Source organism: Anser brachyrhynchus (assembly GCF_964034855.1).
Source record: "Anser brachyrhynchus genome assembly, chromosome: 21".
NCBI classification, from domain to species: Eukaryota; Metazoa; Chordata; class Aves; order Anseriformes; family Anatidae; genus Anser; species Anser brachyrhynchus.
Genome location: NC_137714.1, coordinates 1121882 through 1138869, shown reverse-complemented (window position 1 = coordinate 1138869; position 16988 = coordinate 1121882). Strand labels below are relative to the sequence as shown.

The 16988-nt window shown below is 69.9% G+C and overlaps 1 protein-coding gene across 6 annotated transcripts; it reads right to left on the bottom strand.

The window, feature by feature from the left end:
- Positions 1-1271: 1271 nt before the first annotated feature.
- Positions 1272-11785, bottom strand: PHC2 (polyhomeotic homolog 2). 6 transcript variants are annotated; one of them, XM_080564308.1, is made up of 15 exons: positions 11675-11785; positions 8152-8345; positions 7741-7899; positions 7561-7638; positions 7288-7449; positions 6272-6376; positions 5967-6177; positions 4971-5299; positions 4324-4483; positions 3254-3456; positions 3002-3131; positions 2755-2869; positions 2538-2673; positions 2135-2441; positions 1272-2052 (listed from the first exon to the last, which is right to left on the bottom strand). In XM_080564308.1, the coding sequence occupies exons 2-15, from the start codon at positions 8299-8301 to the stop codon at positions 1898-1900; spliced, it is 2400 nt and encodes a 799-aa protein (XP_080420434.1). In that variant the 5' UTR covers positions 8302-8345; positions 11675-11785; the 3' UTR covers positions 1272-1897. The 6 variants fall into 6 exon arrangements, with proteins under 6 accessions (XP_080420434.1, XP_080420436.1, XP_080420433.1 ...); XM_080564310.1 differs by having other exon boundaries at positions 2135-2384; XM_080564307.1 differs by having other exon boundaries at positions 2755-2891; positions 3003-3131.
- Positions 11786-16988: the final 5203 nt, after the last annotated feature.

Here is a 16988-nt window from a genome sequence, read left to right as displayed (position 1 = left end):
GCGGGCGGCTGCCCAGAGGGCAGGGGGAGGCGGCAGCTCTGGCCCCTGGCCCCCACAGGTGTTGGGGCTGGGGTGGGGACACGCGACGAGCCCAGCACCGCTGGGGCGCCACGCAGGTACCAGCTCCAGGACATGTGGCCACCATGGCCACCAGCACCTGGGTGGCGTCGCCACCATGGGCACCACCCCCAGGAACACCTCACCGGGGACACCAGCGCTGGGGATGCCATCTCCGTGGCCACCAGCTCCGGGGACTCCTCACCATGACCACGGGCTCCGAGGACACCAGCTCCAGGCCCCCCCCCGTCCAGGGCTCACATATTTTGGGGCCGGCGCTGGGATTTTGGGGCCTGCCGGCACCACAGAAGGGACGCAGGCAGCCGCCTCCCTGGTGGCTCCCCTAGGGTCCCAACTCCATTTTGGGCTCCAGCAGGGATATGAGGGCCAGAGAGGAGCTCCTGAGCTCCCTCGGGGGTATCAGGGTCACCTCCAGGCTGCCACCCAGCAGCACACCTGGGGCTGGTCCCCTGCCTCATGTGGGCCTCCTGTCATAGAATCATCGAAGTTGGAAGAGCCCTCCAAGACCATCTGGTCCAACCATCCCCTACTACCACTGTCACCCGCTAACCGTGTCCCCAAGCCCCACGTGCAGCCTTTCCTTGAACACCCCCAGGGACGGTGACTCCACCACCTCCCTGGGCAACCCGTCCCAACGCCTGACCGCTCTTTCTGAGAAGAAATGTCTCCTCATTTCCAACCTGACCCCCCCCAGCACAACCTGAAGCCATTCCCTCCGGTCCTACCACTGGTTACCTGCGAGAAGAGGCCGACCCCCAGCTCCCCTCAGGCAGATGCAGAGAGCAATGAGGCCTGCCCTGAGCCGCCTCTTCTCCAGCCAAGCACAACAGGGATGTCCCAGCCCAGTCCCCAGGGGTTAGAACAGGAACAGACGATGGAGGTGCCACCAGGCCCTCCCGTGCCACCAGTGAGCCCCATCCCCATCACTGATGGAGCGACAGGGGGGAAGACTCCAAGCCCAGGCAGCCCTGGGCCCCTTTCCTGCCCCCCCAGCCCCTGCTGGCCTCAGGCTGGTTTTGGCTGCACCCTGCAGCCAGGGAAGAACGTCCCCAGCTGGTGGCACCTGTCCCAGCCCCGGGTGCCGCAGAGCCAGAGGCACCACCAGGCCCTGGGGGGTACCGCGCGCCTGCTTACGCGCCCACAAGGTGGGTGGGTGGGTGCGAGGAGGACATAAAGCATGCAGGGAGCAGGGGTTTATTATTTTTTTTCAGTGTTTATTAAAAACAAAAACAGGAAAAAAGGGTTGTGGTTTCTGTGTTTTTCCTTTTTTTTTTTTCCTCTTTTCTTAGAAAGACTGGTGGCCAGCAGCAGCGGCGGCGAGGGCTGGGGGGTCCTTACCTGCCTCGGGGGCTGAACCCCCACCGCCGCCGTCCTCTACTAAGGTGCCCCCAAAACAGCCCAGGGTAGGGGCGACGCCTTCTCCACGAGGCACCCCGAAACGCCCCTCGGGGGGCTACAGCCCCCCTGCCAGGTCCTGGCAGGGCCACACGTTAAGGCAATCGTCCTGCTTCGCCCTGCCGTTCCGGGGGGCGCGGGGGCCCTCCCTGCCGGAGAAGGGGCCACCCCACGGGGCACACCCAAGGGGAAGCTATCGCTACGGGCTATGTACACACCCCTGCAGCAGAGCTGCGCCCCGGCCTGGCTGCGGGGCGCAGGGGGGGCTGCCCCGAGGCTGTTTGTGCTCAGCAAGTGGATCCCCCCCTGCCCTCCCTCCCCATCCCGCCCTGCAGCCCCCCAAGCTGGGCAGGGATGAGGGGGGGGCACGGGTCCCCCCTCCCCACCCCGCCAGGAGCGTTCGTGCGGGCCGGCGGCCCCGGCTCTAGGAGTCCTTGAGCATGCTGATGCGGGCGTAGATCTTGAGGGCCGGGCCCAGTTTGATGTTCATGGTGCTCATGAGGTGGTCCTCCTTCAGCAGCAGCAGCGCCTGCCCGTCGATCTCCTGCGCCCTGAACTCCTCCGCGATCTCCTGGCAGCCTGTGGGGACGCGGCCATGTTCAGTACCACCCCGAAAACTGTCTGCGTCCCCCCCAAGCCCCTGGCACCCCGTGCTCCTCACCCGGCAGCGAGCGGATGAACTCATAGACGTCCTCCACATTCCACTTGCTGGGCTCGCTGGGCAGGAAGCGGTGCCCGATGCCCGCCAGGTCCCGCATGTGCATGTCAGGCAGCTCCATGTCGCGCAGCTCGAGGTCGCGGTCGCCCTGGCGCCGGCGCGAGGTGGACGAGCTGGCCGAGATGGGGGACAGCGGCTCCTCGTAGCTCGAGTTGTCCGAGCAGCGGCTCGAGTCCTCCTGGCTGTGGTTGAGCTGCAGTGACGCCGTCACAGAGAGAGGCACCGAGCCCGTCGGGAGAGAAACCGGCGTCTGCGGGACGGAGCGACCGGGCAGCACCGGCCTCGGAGCTCACCCGCCTGTGCTCCCCCAGCTTTGGGGACGAGTCGTGCCCACCCCCATCCTCACCTGCTTCTTGGTGTCTTTGCTCAGGGTGGGCACCTTGCAGGTGCGGCGGCGCCCGTGTGGGGGGCCACCAGGTTTCTGCAGCTTGCTGCGGTCGGGGTGGAACAAGCCCACGCGCTTCGTGCACCCCACATTGTACCTGCGGAGTAGAGAGGGTGAGAGAGTGGGGCTGGGGGGGCCTCCAAGGGGTGCACGGGGAGGGGGCTGGCCCCCGAGTTACCTCTTGGCACAGGCCATGGAGCAGAAGCGCTTGGAGCGCTTGAACTTGTAGGCGAAGTCGACGCGGCCACAGAGCTCGCACTTCAGCTTCGGGGGGTTCCCCTCCTCTTTGGACTCTGGGGGGCGCGGAGGGACACCCAGAGAGAGAAACGCAGCCAGCTCAGCCGCGGGCGGGGAACGGGGGAGAGAGGGAGGGAGAAGCCGGCGCCCCCTCCCCGTCGCGCTCGGCTCGGGGGGCCGGGCGCTACCTTGCATGTAGGGCTCCTCCATTTCCGAGTCGGTGGTGGTGGTGTTGTCCTGCTGCGGGAGTTTCTCGGCCAGCAGCTCCTGCGCATACTTCTTCTTCAGGTTCCCCACCAGCAGCGAGGACCGCCCCACCTGCGGGAGGGGCGTCAGCGGGGACCCCGGCCCCGCCGCGGGGGCGCACCGAGAGCCCCGGCGGGGAAGGAGGAGGAGGAGGAGGAGGAGGAGGAGGCGGCCGCGGGCGGCCCCACGCGTACCGGGAACGGCTCTGCCCCCTCCTGGATGACGAACCCCTCGATAACGTGCGTCAGGATCTGGGGCTTCACTATGGCCTGGGGCGGTTTGTTCTCACCATTGTGCGGGGCGGCGCCGGCGACGGTGGAGGCAGAGCTCCCGTTCCCCGAGGTCATGCCGGGAGCGCTGGCGTCGGGCTGCGCATGAACGCGGTCGGCGCCCGGCTCTGCGGGGGCGAGGGCGCCCGTCAGCCCCGGGGGGGCCGCGCTGACGCCGCGCTGACGCCGGGCCCCGCGCAACCGGGCCGCGGCCGCCCCCACCGGGCCCTCGCCCGGCCCCGGCCCCGGCCCCGCCGCCCCCCCCCCGGGAGCCGCCACCAGGACCCCGCGGCCAGGCCCGGCCAGGCCCGGCCCGGCCCGGCGGTGGCGGCGGGCCCCGGCGGGCCCTGCCGAGGCCGCGCTCCCCCCCCCCGCCCTACCTGCGCCCGGGCCGCGGCGGCGGGCGGCTCCGGTCCGGGGGCGGATGCGGAAGTGAGGTCAGCGCCCGCCGGGCCGGGCCGGGCCGGGCCGAGCCGGGGCGGCGGCGGCGGGGCGGGGCCGGGCGCGCACTCACCGGCGGCGCTCAGCGGCGCGGCGGCCCCGGCGGCGCCATGGCGGGGACAAAGGCGGCGCGGGCGGCGCTCGGCGGCGGCGCGGGGACAAAGGCGGCGGCGGGGCCGGGCCGGGCCGGGGCGGCGGCGGCGGCTGCGCGGGGCGGGGCGGGGCCGGGCCGGAGGCCACGCCCCCGAGCCCCCATTGGCCGGCGCGGCCGCCTCGCGCGCGCCTGCGCGCGGCGCCGCCGGGGAGGGGGGGGAGGGACGGAGCCCTCCGCGAGAGGGGGCGGGGACACAGAAAGAGGCGGGGCTTTGACGGGGGCGTGGCCAAGCGGGCGATGGGCGTGGCTATGTAAATGAGGGGGCGGGGCTGCGAGGAGGGGCGGGGCATCCCCAGCCCCGCGCCCTCGGGTCTCGCCTCGCAGCCCCCGCGGCCCCCCCGCGGCCCCGGTGCCGGCCCCGCCCCCCCGTGCCTCAGTTTCCCCCCCCCCCGGCGCTTACCGTGAGCGGGGGGCCGCTCGCCCGGGGGGGCCTCGGGGCCCGGGGGGGCGGCGGGCGGCGAGAGGGCGGGGGGCTGCGGCGGGGCGGCGGGCGGGCTCTCGGCGCTCCTCTCGGCGGGCGGCGGGTCCCGGCGGGTGCCCTCGGGGACGCTGAGCGGGGGCTGCGGCGGGGACAGCGTCAGGGCCCCCCCGGCACAGGGGCACCGCGGGGCCCGGCCCGTGCACGCACCGGGGCTGGGGCCTGGTGAGCGGGCACGGGCACGGCCCGACGATGCCCGCAGGCCGACGGGGCGCCCGCGCGCGGGTCGTGCCCGCATGCGGTGCGCGGGGCTGGGGTGCACGGGCACCCCCCCCCCCAGTGCCCCTGCGCACGGGGACCGGGGCTGTGCACGCACGGGCGGCGACCAGCCCCACGCGTGTGCGCTGGCCTGGCGCGAAGGCGGCCGCATGCCTGTGTGCGTGTCAGGCACACGCGTGCACGGGGCAGACGCGTGTCTGTGCCCGGAGACGCATGCACACCCACGTGCACCTGCCCACGTCAAGCGCGCCTCCCCATGCACCCCCCGCACAGACCAGGACCCCCCCCCTGTGCCCCCCAGCTCTCGCCAGCCGGGCAGGGGGGCACCGGGAGGCCGGGGGGGCCCTCACCGTGGCACCGGCGGGCTGCAGCTGCAGGATGACGGCGGAGGCGTGCTGGAACTTGCGGGGGGCCCCGTGGCAGCCGGGGTGCCCGTTGGGGGCGGCGCCATCGGCCCCCGCCCCGTGGGGGACCCCCGGGCCGGCCCCTGCTTTGGGCGGGGGGACCGGGCCGGGGCTGGCGGGGGGCAGCGGCTGGAGCTGGGGGGCGGCTGGCCCCGGGGGGGGCTGCCCGCGGGGCGCCAGCTGCTGCTGCTGCTGCTGCTGCTGGATGACGAACTGCTGCTGCATCGGCTTCGGCGGCTGCTGCAGGAACTGGGGCGGCTGCAGCGGGGCGTAGGCTGCGGGGACAGGGCCCGCGGCATCGTCACCGGCGCCTCGCCCCCCACACGTCTCCCCCAGCTCGGCCCGGGGCCCCCTCCCTGGGAGGCTGCGCCCGGCCTGGCAGCCGTTCACCCTGGGGCCTAGTGACAACGGTGCCGGCTGCTGCACCGCCTTGGTGGCCGGGGTGAGGCTGTCCCGGTGGGGTCCCCGTTTTGGGAAGCACATCGGCACAGCACCCCGAGGCTGGGTCACCCCAGCAGGGTGCTGGGTGCCCAGGGAGCGAAGAGCCTTCGCCCCAGTAGGTGAGCTGTGGGGAGGAACCCCCTCGCCCCTCTGGCCCGCAGCCTCACTGCCCCGCCAGCCCTGGCCCCGGGGTTTCTAGCGGCCCGCGGGTCCCAAAGGCAGGCAGGGGTGCTGCCGCACAGCAAACGCCAGGGCCGTCATTAGGCTTCAGAGCGAACAACCCCGCAGGCCGTTCGGCTCAGAGCCGGCCCCGTTCGGCTCACCCAGCCCTGACTTCCAGAAGGGCTGCAGGTCCCGCGCAGGCCCTACAGGGCCCACCATCAGTCTCCAGGGTGAACGCCCCGCAGCCTCCCTTCCTGCGCCTCTCACTGGGTGCCCCCCACCCCCAGCACCCAACGGGTGCCCCACGCCCCTGCCACCCCCCACGGCGCAGCACCTTACCTGGGGCGACGAGCGGGTGGGCGGCTGCGGGGGCGGCGGCGCGGGCCAGGGGGTGGGTGCGGGCCTCGGGGCCCTCGGCCTTTTTGAGGTGGTCGCCGGGGGTCTCGGGTAGGGGGACCCGGGGGGGGCCGGCCCGGGGGGGGCCGCCGGGGGGCTTCATGGCGAGGGCGGGGAGGTGGGGGCCGGCGGGGCGCAGCGCCAGGCTGTGCACCTGCAACGGCAGCGGGTCAGCGGAGGGGAGCTGGCAAAGGGGTGGGGGACAAAGGGGTGCCGGGGGGGCCTTACCCCCTCACCGGGGGGCTCACCTGGGGGGCGGCGGGTTGCGGGGCGGGCGGCGGGGCCGGTGGCGGGGCGGGCGCGGGGCTCTCGGGCCGGACGGCGCTCACAGGGCCCGTGGGCGTGAAGATGAGCTGGGGGGGAGAGAAGAGTGGGTGCACGTCCCCAGCGCGTGGGGGTGGCACCCTACATGTGTGTGTCCCCCCAAAACATCCTCGTGGGGTGGCAGAAGCGTGGCGTATGGCCGTGGGTGCCCGTGGGGTCTGGGCACCCTGTATCAGAGGCACCCTGTGGGCTCTGGGCACCCCCAGTGCTGTGGGGAACACCCTATAGGGTGCAGGCATCCCATGGGGTCTGACACCCCTTGCCCATGGCAAAGGGCACCCTCTGGGGGCCAGGCACCCTACAACAGGCCTATGGGTACCCCCTGGAGTCTGGGCACCCCGTGGTGAGGGCGAAGGGCACCCCATGGGGTCTGGGTGTCTATCGGGGTCTGGGCACCCCCGGCAGGGTGAAAGCACCCCATGAAGCCTAACGCTCCCTAACCCCATAGGATGGACGCCCTACACAGCCTGGGCACCCCCCAGCAGCATGGGGCACACTCTATAGGGCCTAGGTGCCCAGTGGGGCCTGGACACGCCAGGGTGGGGCAACGGGCACCCTATGGGGTCTGAGGACCCCAGAGGAGGGTGTGGGTACCCGGTGGGGTTTGGGCACCCCCAGCAGTGTCACGGGCACCCGATGGGCTCAGGTGCTCCCTACGGGCGCACCCCACAGCAGTGTGACAGGCACCCTATGGAGCCTGGACACCCCACAGCAGGGTAAAGGGCTCTCTATAGGGTCTGGTTACCGCGATGGCCACCCCGCTATGTCCAGGCCACCCCACAGCATGGTGAAGGGCACCCTAGGGGCCTCAAGGTTCCTCCACGGCGGGTGCCCGGCACCTGCAGGTACCCTACGGGTCCCGGCGGCCTCGCGGCACACTGCCGGCCACGCCGTGGGTCCCGGCCGCCCCCCCAGCGCCGTGGGGCAGGGCACCTCTTACCATCTGCGCCCGCAGGTACATCTGGGCCTGGCTGGCGGTGAGGGCGGGCGAGGCGGCGTTGCCCAGCAGCACGGCCTGCTGCGCGATGCCCGACGCGCCGGGGGCGACGCTCTGCGCCCGGTTCAGGAGCTGGGCGGCCGCCGGCGACGTCGCCAGGTTGATCTGCAAACGGGGAGGGGGTGGGGGGGGGGCGGCGGTGGGAGAAGGCTGGGCTGCCGGGCCGGTGGGGGGGCCGTGCCGCGGCGGCGGGGGGTTACGGGGCCGGGGACTCACCGTGGGCTGCTGCGCCGGTGCTGCCTGGGTGCCGTTGGCGCCCGAGGAGCCGCTCTGCCTGTTGGCCGCCAGGCTGGCCTGCGGGGCAAGGAGCGGAGCGTCACCGAAACCGCAGCACCCACCCATGGGTGCTCCCCACGGCGCGCTGGGCGGGGGCGAGAGCCGGGGGGGGGTCCGTACCTGCTGCACGGCGGCCAGGCTCTGGAGCTGGGCGCTGGTGAGGTGCTGCTGCTGCAGGGCGGCCGTCTGCAGCATCAGGTGCTGCTGCTGCGCGGCGTACATCTGCTGCAGGTACTGCGCCGCCGTGTTGGGCTGCCGGTGCAGCGCCTGCTGGATCACCTGCGGGGCGGCGGCAGCGTCCCCAAAACGCCCGCCCCGACCCCGGCACCCCGTAACGCCGGTAAGCGTCGCCCTTGAACCGGGACCTCGCAGCGCCCGGGGGTTTTCTCTGTTCCGAACCCGGCGTCGGATCTGACCCGCTCCAAGCCCAACCCGGCCCCGTTTTTGGGTTAGTTTCCCATGTTCTGATTCCGGACCGCGTGCCCGGCATCCCAAATGTTCCGGGCACCTTCCCGCCGGGCGTCGCCCTACCTGGACGGTCTGGCGGTCAGGGATGCCGCTGTAGACGGAGATCTGGGGGGCGGGCGGGCGGCCGGTGCCGGTGCTGCTGGGCGTCGTGCCGGTGCCGCCGGCGCTGCTGGAGGGCGGCTGCGGGGGCGCCGGGAGCTGCTCGTTCTCCATGGCGGCCGGCCGGGGCCGCGCGAGGCGGCGGGGTCACGCTAGAGCTGGGGGGAGACGGAGCTGGGTGAGGGGGGCACCTCCCAGCGGGGATCCCCGGGCTGGGGGGGCCCAAGGGTGCCAACCGGGGTCCCCCAGCCTCGCGCCTCCGCCCTGCTGCCGGCGCCTTCCTGCGGCGAGGCGGCGCCTCAAAGGGGGCGGCGGGGGGCCCGGCCCCCTCCCCGCTGCTTCCTGCCCCCAGCCCCGGCTGCGGGCTGGGGGCTGGGGGGCACTCGCAGCCCCCCGGCCCCCCAGGGCTGTGTCGGGGGATGCACGTGCCCAGCGGCTCCCGGTTCACGGGGCTGGGGCTGGGGGAGAGGTGCGGGGGTGCTGCGGGGAGCCCCAGGGTAGGTGGGACGGAGGGCGGGCGGCGGGACAGAGGGACAGAGGGACAGAGGGCTGGGTGGTGGGACAGAGGGACGGACGGAGCCAAGCGCCGAGGCCCCCACTGCTCCTCTTCCCCCCAGCCACCCGCAGACCTGGGCGGGAGCCTCCAAGGCTCTGGAGGCCCCCCCAGTGTCTGGGTGCCCCCATCCCGGGGGTGCCACCGGGGCGCCCCGGCTGCAGCCTGCCTGGCCCTGGGTGCTGAGCGAGCGGCGGGGTGGGACGGGAGGGGAATGGGACGGGGACGGGACGGGGACGGGCTGGGACGGGGACGGGACGGAGATGGGATGAGGACGGGAAGGGACAAGGACGGGATGGGGACGGGATGGGCCTCCAGGCACTGGGGGACAGGGGAAAGTGGTGAGGGGACGGAGGGAAGGACGGGCAGAAGGAAGGATGGCCAGAAGGATGGACAGGAGTGGGAACGGTGAGGGGAAGGAAGGAGGGATGGACGGACGGACGGACAGCGGGACGGAGGGAAGGGATGTAGGGAGGATGTAAAGGACAGAAGGAAGGGAAGGGGGAGGACGGACAGAGTGACGGACGGGAAGCACGGACAGGAAGGGAAGGGACGAGAGGAGGGAGAGGAGGGAAGAAGGAAGCAGGAAGGGGACAAAGGACAGGAGGGCCGGGGACAGAAGTCGGAAGGGATGGAGGGACGGGTGGGAGAGGGGACAGAACGATGGATGGGAGGGACGGACAGATGGAAGTGGGGAAGGGAGGAAGGAGGGAAGATGGAAGGAGATGAAGGGAGGAAGCACAGCCAGAAGGAACGGAGGGACAGACGGAAAGGACAAAGGGACAGGGACAGAAGGAAGCAGGGAAGGGACGGGAGGAAGCAAAGAGAGGAAGGGAGGGCGAGACGGATGGATGCAGGAAAGGGCTGACGGGGGAGGACGGACAGAAGGACAGCCAGGAGGAAATGGGAAGGGGCGAAGGGAAGGACACGGAAAGACGGAATGACAGACGGAGGGGAGGAACAAACGGACAGACGGACGGATGGGAGGGAAGGGACAAAGGGAGGGAAGGAGAGAAGGAAGGACGGACGGACGGATGAGAGAGGAAGGGGACAAAAGGAGGGAGGGAAGGGTGGGGAGAGGAGGTAGGGACGGGATGAAGGGAGCGAGGGAAGAGGGACGGACGGACAAAAAAGGCAGGGATGGACAGAAGTACGGAGGGAGGGACAGAAAGAGGACAGAGGACGGAAGTACGGAAGGGATGGAGGAAGGGGAACAGGGGCGGAAGGAAGGAGGAAAAGCAGAGAAGGAAGGACGGACAAAGACGAAGGGAGGGAGGGAAGGACTGACAGACGGAGGTAGGAAATGTACGAATGGGGGGAAGGACGGACAGACGGACGGCAGGGCAGGAGTGGCACGGGGCACAGGGCGGGAAGGGCGGCAGGGAGCAGGGAAGGAAAGGGCCGAAGGGCGGGAGGGGAGGACGGGGGGCGGAAGGGGTGGAAGGAGAGGAACCGAAGGAAGAAAGGACGGACGGAGGGGACAAAGGGAAGGACAGGAGGAAGTGGGCAAGGGACGGACGGGAGGGATGGACGGGCAGGAGGAGGAGGCCAGGGACGGAGAGCGCTGGGTGCTGTCGAGGCCGCAGGGAGGTCCCAGGGCAGCAGCAGGACGGAGCAGGAGCAGGAGCACCTCCAGCACCTCCAGCACCACCTCCAGCACCACCGCGACCCCGGCCAACGCCAGCGCCATGCCCACGCCACCGGGCCGTGGCCACCAGGACCCGGTGGCTCCGCTGCCACCACCCATGGCCACCGCGGCCTGGCGCTCCCAGAGGTGCCGAGAGGCCTCCGGCCACCTGCCCAGCGGTGGCCCCGCCACACGGCCCGGCCGAGCCCCCGTGGGTGCCACCACGGCGGGCGCCACCACGGCGGGTGCCACGGCCAGCACCAGGGACAGCGGCGCCGGGTGCTCCACCATGGACAGCGGCCACGGTGGCCACGGCGGGTGGCCTTGGTGGCCACGACAGGTGACCCCGTTGGCCACGCCACGGCATGGCACGGACCAAACCCGGCGCCGCACCCGGGTGGCAGGCCCAGGGGACGTGGCGGCAGCGACGTCCCCCGGCCTTGGCGGCGCGTGGCTGCCCGTGGCGCCGCGTCCCCGGAGGGCGCCGCTGCCCCGACACGCGTGGGGACGCCGGCAGCGCGTGGCTCCGGTGCCACGGTGCCCGGGCACGGCTCCCGAGGCCCATCCCTGCTCCACGGCCGGTGTCGCTGTCCCTGGCGCCGCTTCGTCCCGGTGTCCCCGCCGCAGGGCCGCGGCGCCTCGCGTCGTGCCCCGGCTCTGACCGCCGCCACGTGTCCGCCATGTACCGGCCTCGACGCCGCCCGGGCAGGAACCGCGCTCCGTGCCCCGCGCCCAGCGGCCGCGCTCCCTCGGCCGGGTGCAGCGCTGCGGGTGCCGGTCCTGGCGGCACCGCGGCCCCGGGGACACCGCCACCGGCACCGGGCGGGGGGCGAGCGGCTGGGGGCGGCCACGCCGGGCCCTGCCGGAGCCGGAACCCCACCGAGGGGCACCCCCGGCTCCCCCCGCTCGGCCCCGGGCCCCCGCCGGTGGGTGCCGGAGCCCCCCCGGGGGGAGGCAAAACCGGGGTGCGGGGGAGACCGAGGGGGAGGGCGGGGGGGGGGGACCCGGGGGGGCGGCGGGCGGGGGGGGGGGACCCGAGGCTGGGGGGGGGAGGCGGGGCGGCGCTGCCGGTACCCGCGGGGCGCTGCCGGTGCCCGGGGCCGCGCCGGGGCCGCGGGGGGGGGGGGGAAACTGAGGCACGGCGGCGGCGCGGCCCCGCGGCCACACGGCCACACGGACGCGTGCGCGGCGCGGCCCGGCCCCGCCCCCCCCGGCCCCGTTCTCCCCCCCCTCCCCTTCCCCCTCCCCCTCCCCCCGCCCAGACAAAGCCGCCGGGGCCCCGAGGCGCGGCGCGGCGCTCCCGGTACCTGCGGCCCCGCGACCCGGGCCGAGCGGCTCCCGCCGGCCATGACGGAGGCGCCTCCGGGGGCTGCGGCCGCGCGGGCCGGCGGGGCGGGGCGGGGCCGGCGGGAGGGGCGGGGCCGGCGGGAGGGGGCGGGGCCTGCGGGGAGGGGGCGGGGCCGGGCGGGGCGGGGCGGGGCCGGGCGGCTCGGCGCTCCCTCAGGCGGCGGCGCGGCGGCGGGCGGCCGGGGCTCATTTGCATGCCGCCGCGCGTCACGTGCGCCGCGCGCCCAATCAGCGCCTCGCCGGCCCGCCGGACACGCCCCCCGCGCCTCGCGCCCGCGGCTCGGCCTGCCGCGGCTCGCGCTCGCCATGGCAACGGGGGGGGGGGGGGGCCCCGGCCGGGTCGTCATGGCAACGGGGGCGGGGCTGCCCGCGCGCTGCCCCGGGAGCGGGGGGGGGGGGGGGCGGCGGGAGGCTGGGAGCGGGGGGCGGAACCGGGGGGCAAGCGTGCAAAACCGGGGGGCATGGGGCGCGTGTGCAAAAGTGGGGCGCAAACGGCAAGTGTGCAAAAACGGGGGGCAGCCCTGCGAAACCGGGGTGCGAGCGGCAAGCGTGCAAAAGCGGGGAGCGAGCAGCAAGTGTGCAAAAGCGGGGAGCAGGCAGGAAGCGTGCAGAAACGGGCTGCAAGCGGCAAACCTGCAGAAACGGGGTGCACGTGGCAAGCGCGCAAAACTGGGATGCAATCGTCGAGTGGGCAAAACCGGGCTGCAAACAGCAAGAGCGCAAAACCGGGGTGCCATGAGCAGGCGGGCAAAACCGGGGTGCAAGCTTGCAAAAACGGGGGGCAAGCAGCAAGCGTGCAAAACTGGGATGCGATCGCCAAGCGTGCAAAACCGGGGTGCGCGCAGCAGTCCCGCAGAACCGGGGCGCACACGGCGAGCCCGGGACACGCCAGGTCCGAAGGGATCCCCCACGCCCCCCCGCCCCCCCACGCGCCCTTGGTCGCTGCAGGGGCTCGCTCGAGCAGCAGCCTAGCGGCTAATTGCGGCTAATCGCCGCGGGCTAATTACAGCGGCACATCCGGGGGCTCCTGGCTGTGCAACGGGGCGCGAGGCTCCGTGCACGGCGCTCCCGGGTCTGCAACGGCGTGCACGGGGGGGGGGGGGAGGTTTGCAGAGGGGACACACGGATTTGCGGGGGGGGGGGGGGGGGGCTCTGTTCTGCACCTGGGGCTCGAGCGTTTGCACGAGGGGCCCCAGGCTTTGCAGCGGGGACTTGCGGCTTTGGGGCTCTCGGGGGGCCGCACGGGGCGCGGCGGCTCCCACCCGGCACGGAGCAGCCGCCGGGTGCCGGGACCCCCCCAGCCGGGCTTCGGTGCAGCCGCCACGAGGGGGCGATGCCCGCCCTGCGATGCGGTGCCTGCGGGCCCTGCACAAGGAGCCTTTCTCCCTTTTTCTCCATTTCCCCCCCCCTTTTTTTTTTTCCCCCCCTTCCCCGCGCAGGCAGCGCCCAGCAGCGGGGAGCACCCATGGGCGCAGCCCCCCGCCGGCCCTCCGGGACCCACGAGCACCCCCACGGCAAACAGCTCCGTAGCAGCCGGTGGCCCAAACCGGGCGCTTTTCGACCCAAAAAGGGCGACGGCTTCACCTCCACGTTTTGGGGTCACAGCGATGGGCCCCGTGCAAGGCCGGCATCCCTCGGGCCCCGGGGTGCAGGAGCCAGCCGGGACCGGGCTGGGCCCCGCGTGCCGACGTCGCACCCGCGGCACGGCCACCGGCACCGCGCTCCCGCCACGCTCTTCCCGTGCTCGCACCGGGGAGCCGGGCAGGAAAAGCTTTTAAGCAGAAATCCTCATTGTTTCCACCCAGCGGGGTGGCCATTCAGCCTCCAAACACACGGAGGGCTGGGTTTCCAGGAGGAAATTTCCCTCCAGCCGCAAGGGGATGTTAAAAAATATATATATTTAAAAAAATAATAATAAAAAAAAATGCTGCGTTTGGCCCCAAATCTCGGGGGGGGGAGGGGGACGTTCGGCGAGGTGTGGCCCGGCCGCCCCGCGCGTGGGCCCGGCGGGCACAAATATTTGTGCGGATAACGAGGAGCGGGTGGGCGCCGGGGAACAAAGCGCGGACGCAGCGCATCCCCGCGAACAATGGGGCCGGATATTTCCTGGTGGGAGCGAGGCCCGGGGACGGGGCTGGCTCACATCCGCCTACCTGCGGGCCCCGCGCTGCCCGGGTGGGCTCACGGTGCCACCGGGACCCCGATTCACGTCCCCGGGGGGTGTAAGGGGGCTCTGCCCCTGCCCTCTGGTGCCACGGAGGTCCCAAAGCCCCTTGGGTTGACTCGCGCCCGCCTGTCGCGTCCTCCTGGGACGTGGCACAGGGGTGACCGCCCTTCCCAGGGCTTGCATTTTGCCTGACCCCTTTTTCGGAGCAAATTGCTCCCGAATCCTTCCTCCCCGAGGGTCGCAGCAGTTGCCAGCAGCATCCCCAGAGCACCATCACCCCCAAAGCATCGCCCCCCTGCAAAGCCCTTGGCCGCGCACGGCGCCCGCTGGAAGGGCTCCAGGGCAGGGCAGGAATGCAAGGAAAGGGGCCGGGCGGGTTATGCAAGCTGCCGAGTTGCCTCTGGGGGGTTGTTTTATTTTTTTATTTTTTGCCGTGAATTCAGGTATTTTTCCAAAGGAAATCACCCGGTGACGCAGCTCGCCTCGTGCCTACGCCTCTGTCCCCGGCTTGTTCTGGATGCCAGCGGGGGGGCTGGAAGAGGCGGAAACCCCCCTGGCTTCTGGAGCCCTTGGGGAGTTTGGCACTGAAGGGGCTCAGCGGGGCCGGGCGGCGATAAAATCCCCCCCAGCTCCTTTTTTGGGGTGCTCCAGCTCAACACGTGGATGAAACATCTGCAAGGACAGGCTGCAGGAGAGCAGAGCTCGTCTTCAGGGCTCTGCGCGGCCAAAACTTGAATTTTTTTCCTTTTTTTTTTTTTTTTTAATACAACTTAAGTGGGTCATGAGCGCTGTTGCCAGCGGGGGAGGTTTTCTTGCAATCCCCCTGTTTTTACCTCGAGCCTCCTGTTTCCTCTCACCGAGCAGAAATTTCAGCTTCCATCCGCTTGGTGTCAGCTCCAGCCCCTCTCCAGCCACCGGTCCATCCGTCCGTCTGTCTGTCCCAAACCACGCCATGTCTGGCCGTGCCGGCCTGTCTCAGAGGGGCTCGTTAATCTCCCTGCCATTACACCCTTAATTTACCAGCCTTAAGAACTGCCCCGTCTCCTCCTTGCATACCCACCAGCCCAAATCGGAGCGAGCGGCTCGGATTTGTGCCCTGCCTTTCGGCTGGGGATCCCAGCGCCAGGAACCCCCCCACATCACCTCCCTCGATCCCACCGGGTCTTATTTAAATCGTGCCAGTTCGTTTGGAAGCTCCCTTTGTTCAGGAGGGTTAGGGGTGGCAGAGGACGGCGGTGGGACTTTACAGTGGAGGGGGGACGGGGGTCCTGACCCCGGAAGGGAGCCGGTGCTCTCGGTTTGGCCGATGTGCCCTGACCCCATGAGCTGCCCGGCTGTGCAGCGAGGTGGCAGAAATCACATTGCACCGGGCTGGTGCAATGGGAGTTTCCTCCAGCACGTCAAGGCAGGGCGAGCCCGGTGCTCCTGGGGACGTTTCTGTGCCCTTGTGCACGCCGGGGCATTCAGCATCAGTGGGGCATTTAGCGCCGGTGGATTTAGCATCGATACATTTAGCATTGCTCCCAGGGCGCTGCATCGTACGATACGCCCCAGCGAGGGCCCCAGCAGCAGCACAAGCACCGATGAGTTTACAGGAGTGAGGGGTTTTCATTTCTGGGACCTGAACACCCTGAGAAAACTGTCCTAGCACAGATTTTCTAACTCTGTGAAACCAGTGACCCCGTTCTCCCTGATTCTTCCAGCACCGTCTGGACAAAATACACCGGAGAAGAGATTTCAGTATGGTCAGATTTTTTTTTTCCTAAAAAATAATAAGCCTTCCCCGACAGAGTTTGAGCCTGTACTTAAGCAGAACTATCCTGAAAGCACTTGAACAAGGATTCCCCAAATTGCAGCACTGGGGACAGGGGTGCAGTGGTGGGGAGAAAGGAGAGGGTGGAGGGGCCGGCAGAGGGGCTGCAGCGAAGGTTTCACAGACAGAATCCACACTGGTAATAGCAAAGAGAAAAAAAGGTAATAGAAAAAAAAAAAAACCTTGTGAAAAAGCCGGGTAAGCCTCTCTATTAAATTATTCTGCCCGGCTGGAGCCGGACACCCGTTGCCTTTGATCCTCCCAGCCCCGTCCCGTTCCCAGCCCACGGGACCCGGCTCCTGATGGGCACTGACAGCTCGGGACAGCAGCCCCCGTGTCCGCAGGGAGACTGACGCTTTGCTAATGAGCCCTAATGAGGCCGAGAGGCCCAGCGAGGCTGTCGGTGGGCTCTGCTGAGCCGGCGGGGTTGGGAGTGATGGGATAAGGCCCCGGCCAGCCCAGGGGCTCTGCAGGCGGGAAGGGGAAAGAAGAGATTTTATTTTCTCTTTTGGCTTTTGGGCACCCATCGTTTTTCCAACATCTGGCAGTGGGAGCACAGCTGGGCTGTGAAAAGGCAACTTAATTCCTCTGCTCTGCCCTCTTCTTATCACCACCCCCCTCCTTTTTTTTTTAATTACTTTGGATTTAACAAATTCCTGGCAAGGCCCTGGGCTGGTCCATGCCCCTTGGGCAGGCTCAATCCCCTGGGTGAGGCTCGAGGGGAGAAAGGCTGGGTCTCGTGCCTCGGGGCACCAATCCCCCACAACATCAGCCTGGCTGTCAAAAAAAATAAAAGGTTTAACTAAAGTTAATTCAACAGATGATGGAGACGAGCTGGGGGCTTGGGTGCAACAGGATGGGATATAGGGAACTGATAGCAACCCACCCTTGCAATGGGTTTGCAACAGGCTTGCAACAGGCTTGCAATGGGCTTGCAATGGATTTGCAATGGATTTGCAATGGGCCTTCAATGAGCTTGCAATAGCCTGTATCAGTAAGTGCTAAGTGTCTCCTCGATGTTTTGGGCCTCTATCAATAAGTGTTAAGTGTCTCGATGTTTTGACTGCAGGCAAAACAATTTAGCAAGTCTCAGGAAGCCAGATCCCTGGTCCTGATTTTTGAACATCCACCTGGAAAGCAGGGTGGGCATTGAGGGTGCTCTGGCACTGCAAACCCATCAGAGCTCGAATCCTCATCGGCCACCAGGTGTTTCTGAACATCCCTGTGATGCTCCCAGCTCTCTGGGCTGGGACGATCGCCCGTGTTTTGCGGCTGGAGCCTGCTCACCTGGGGA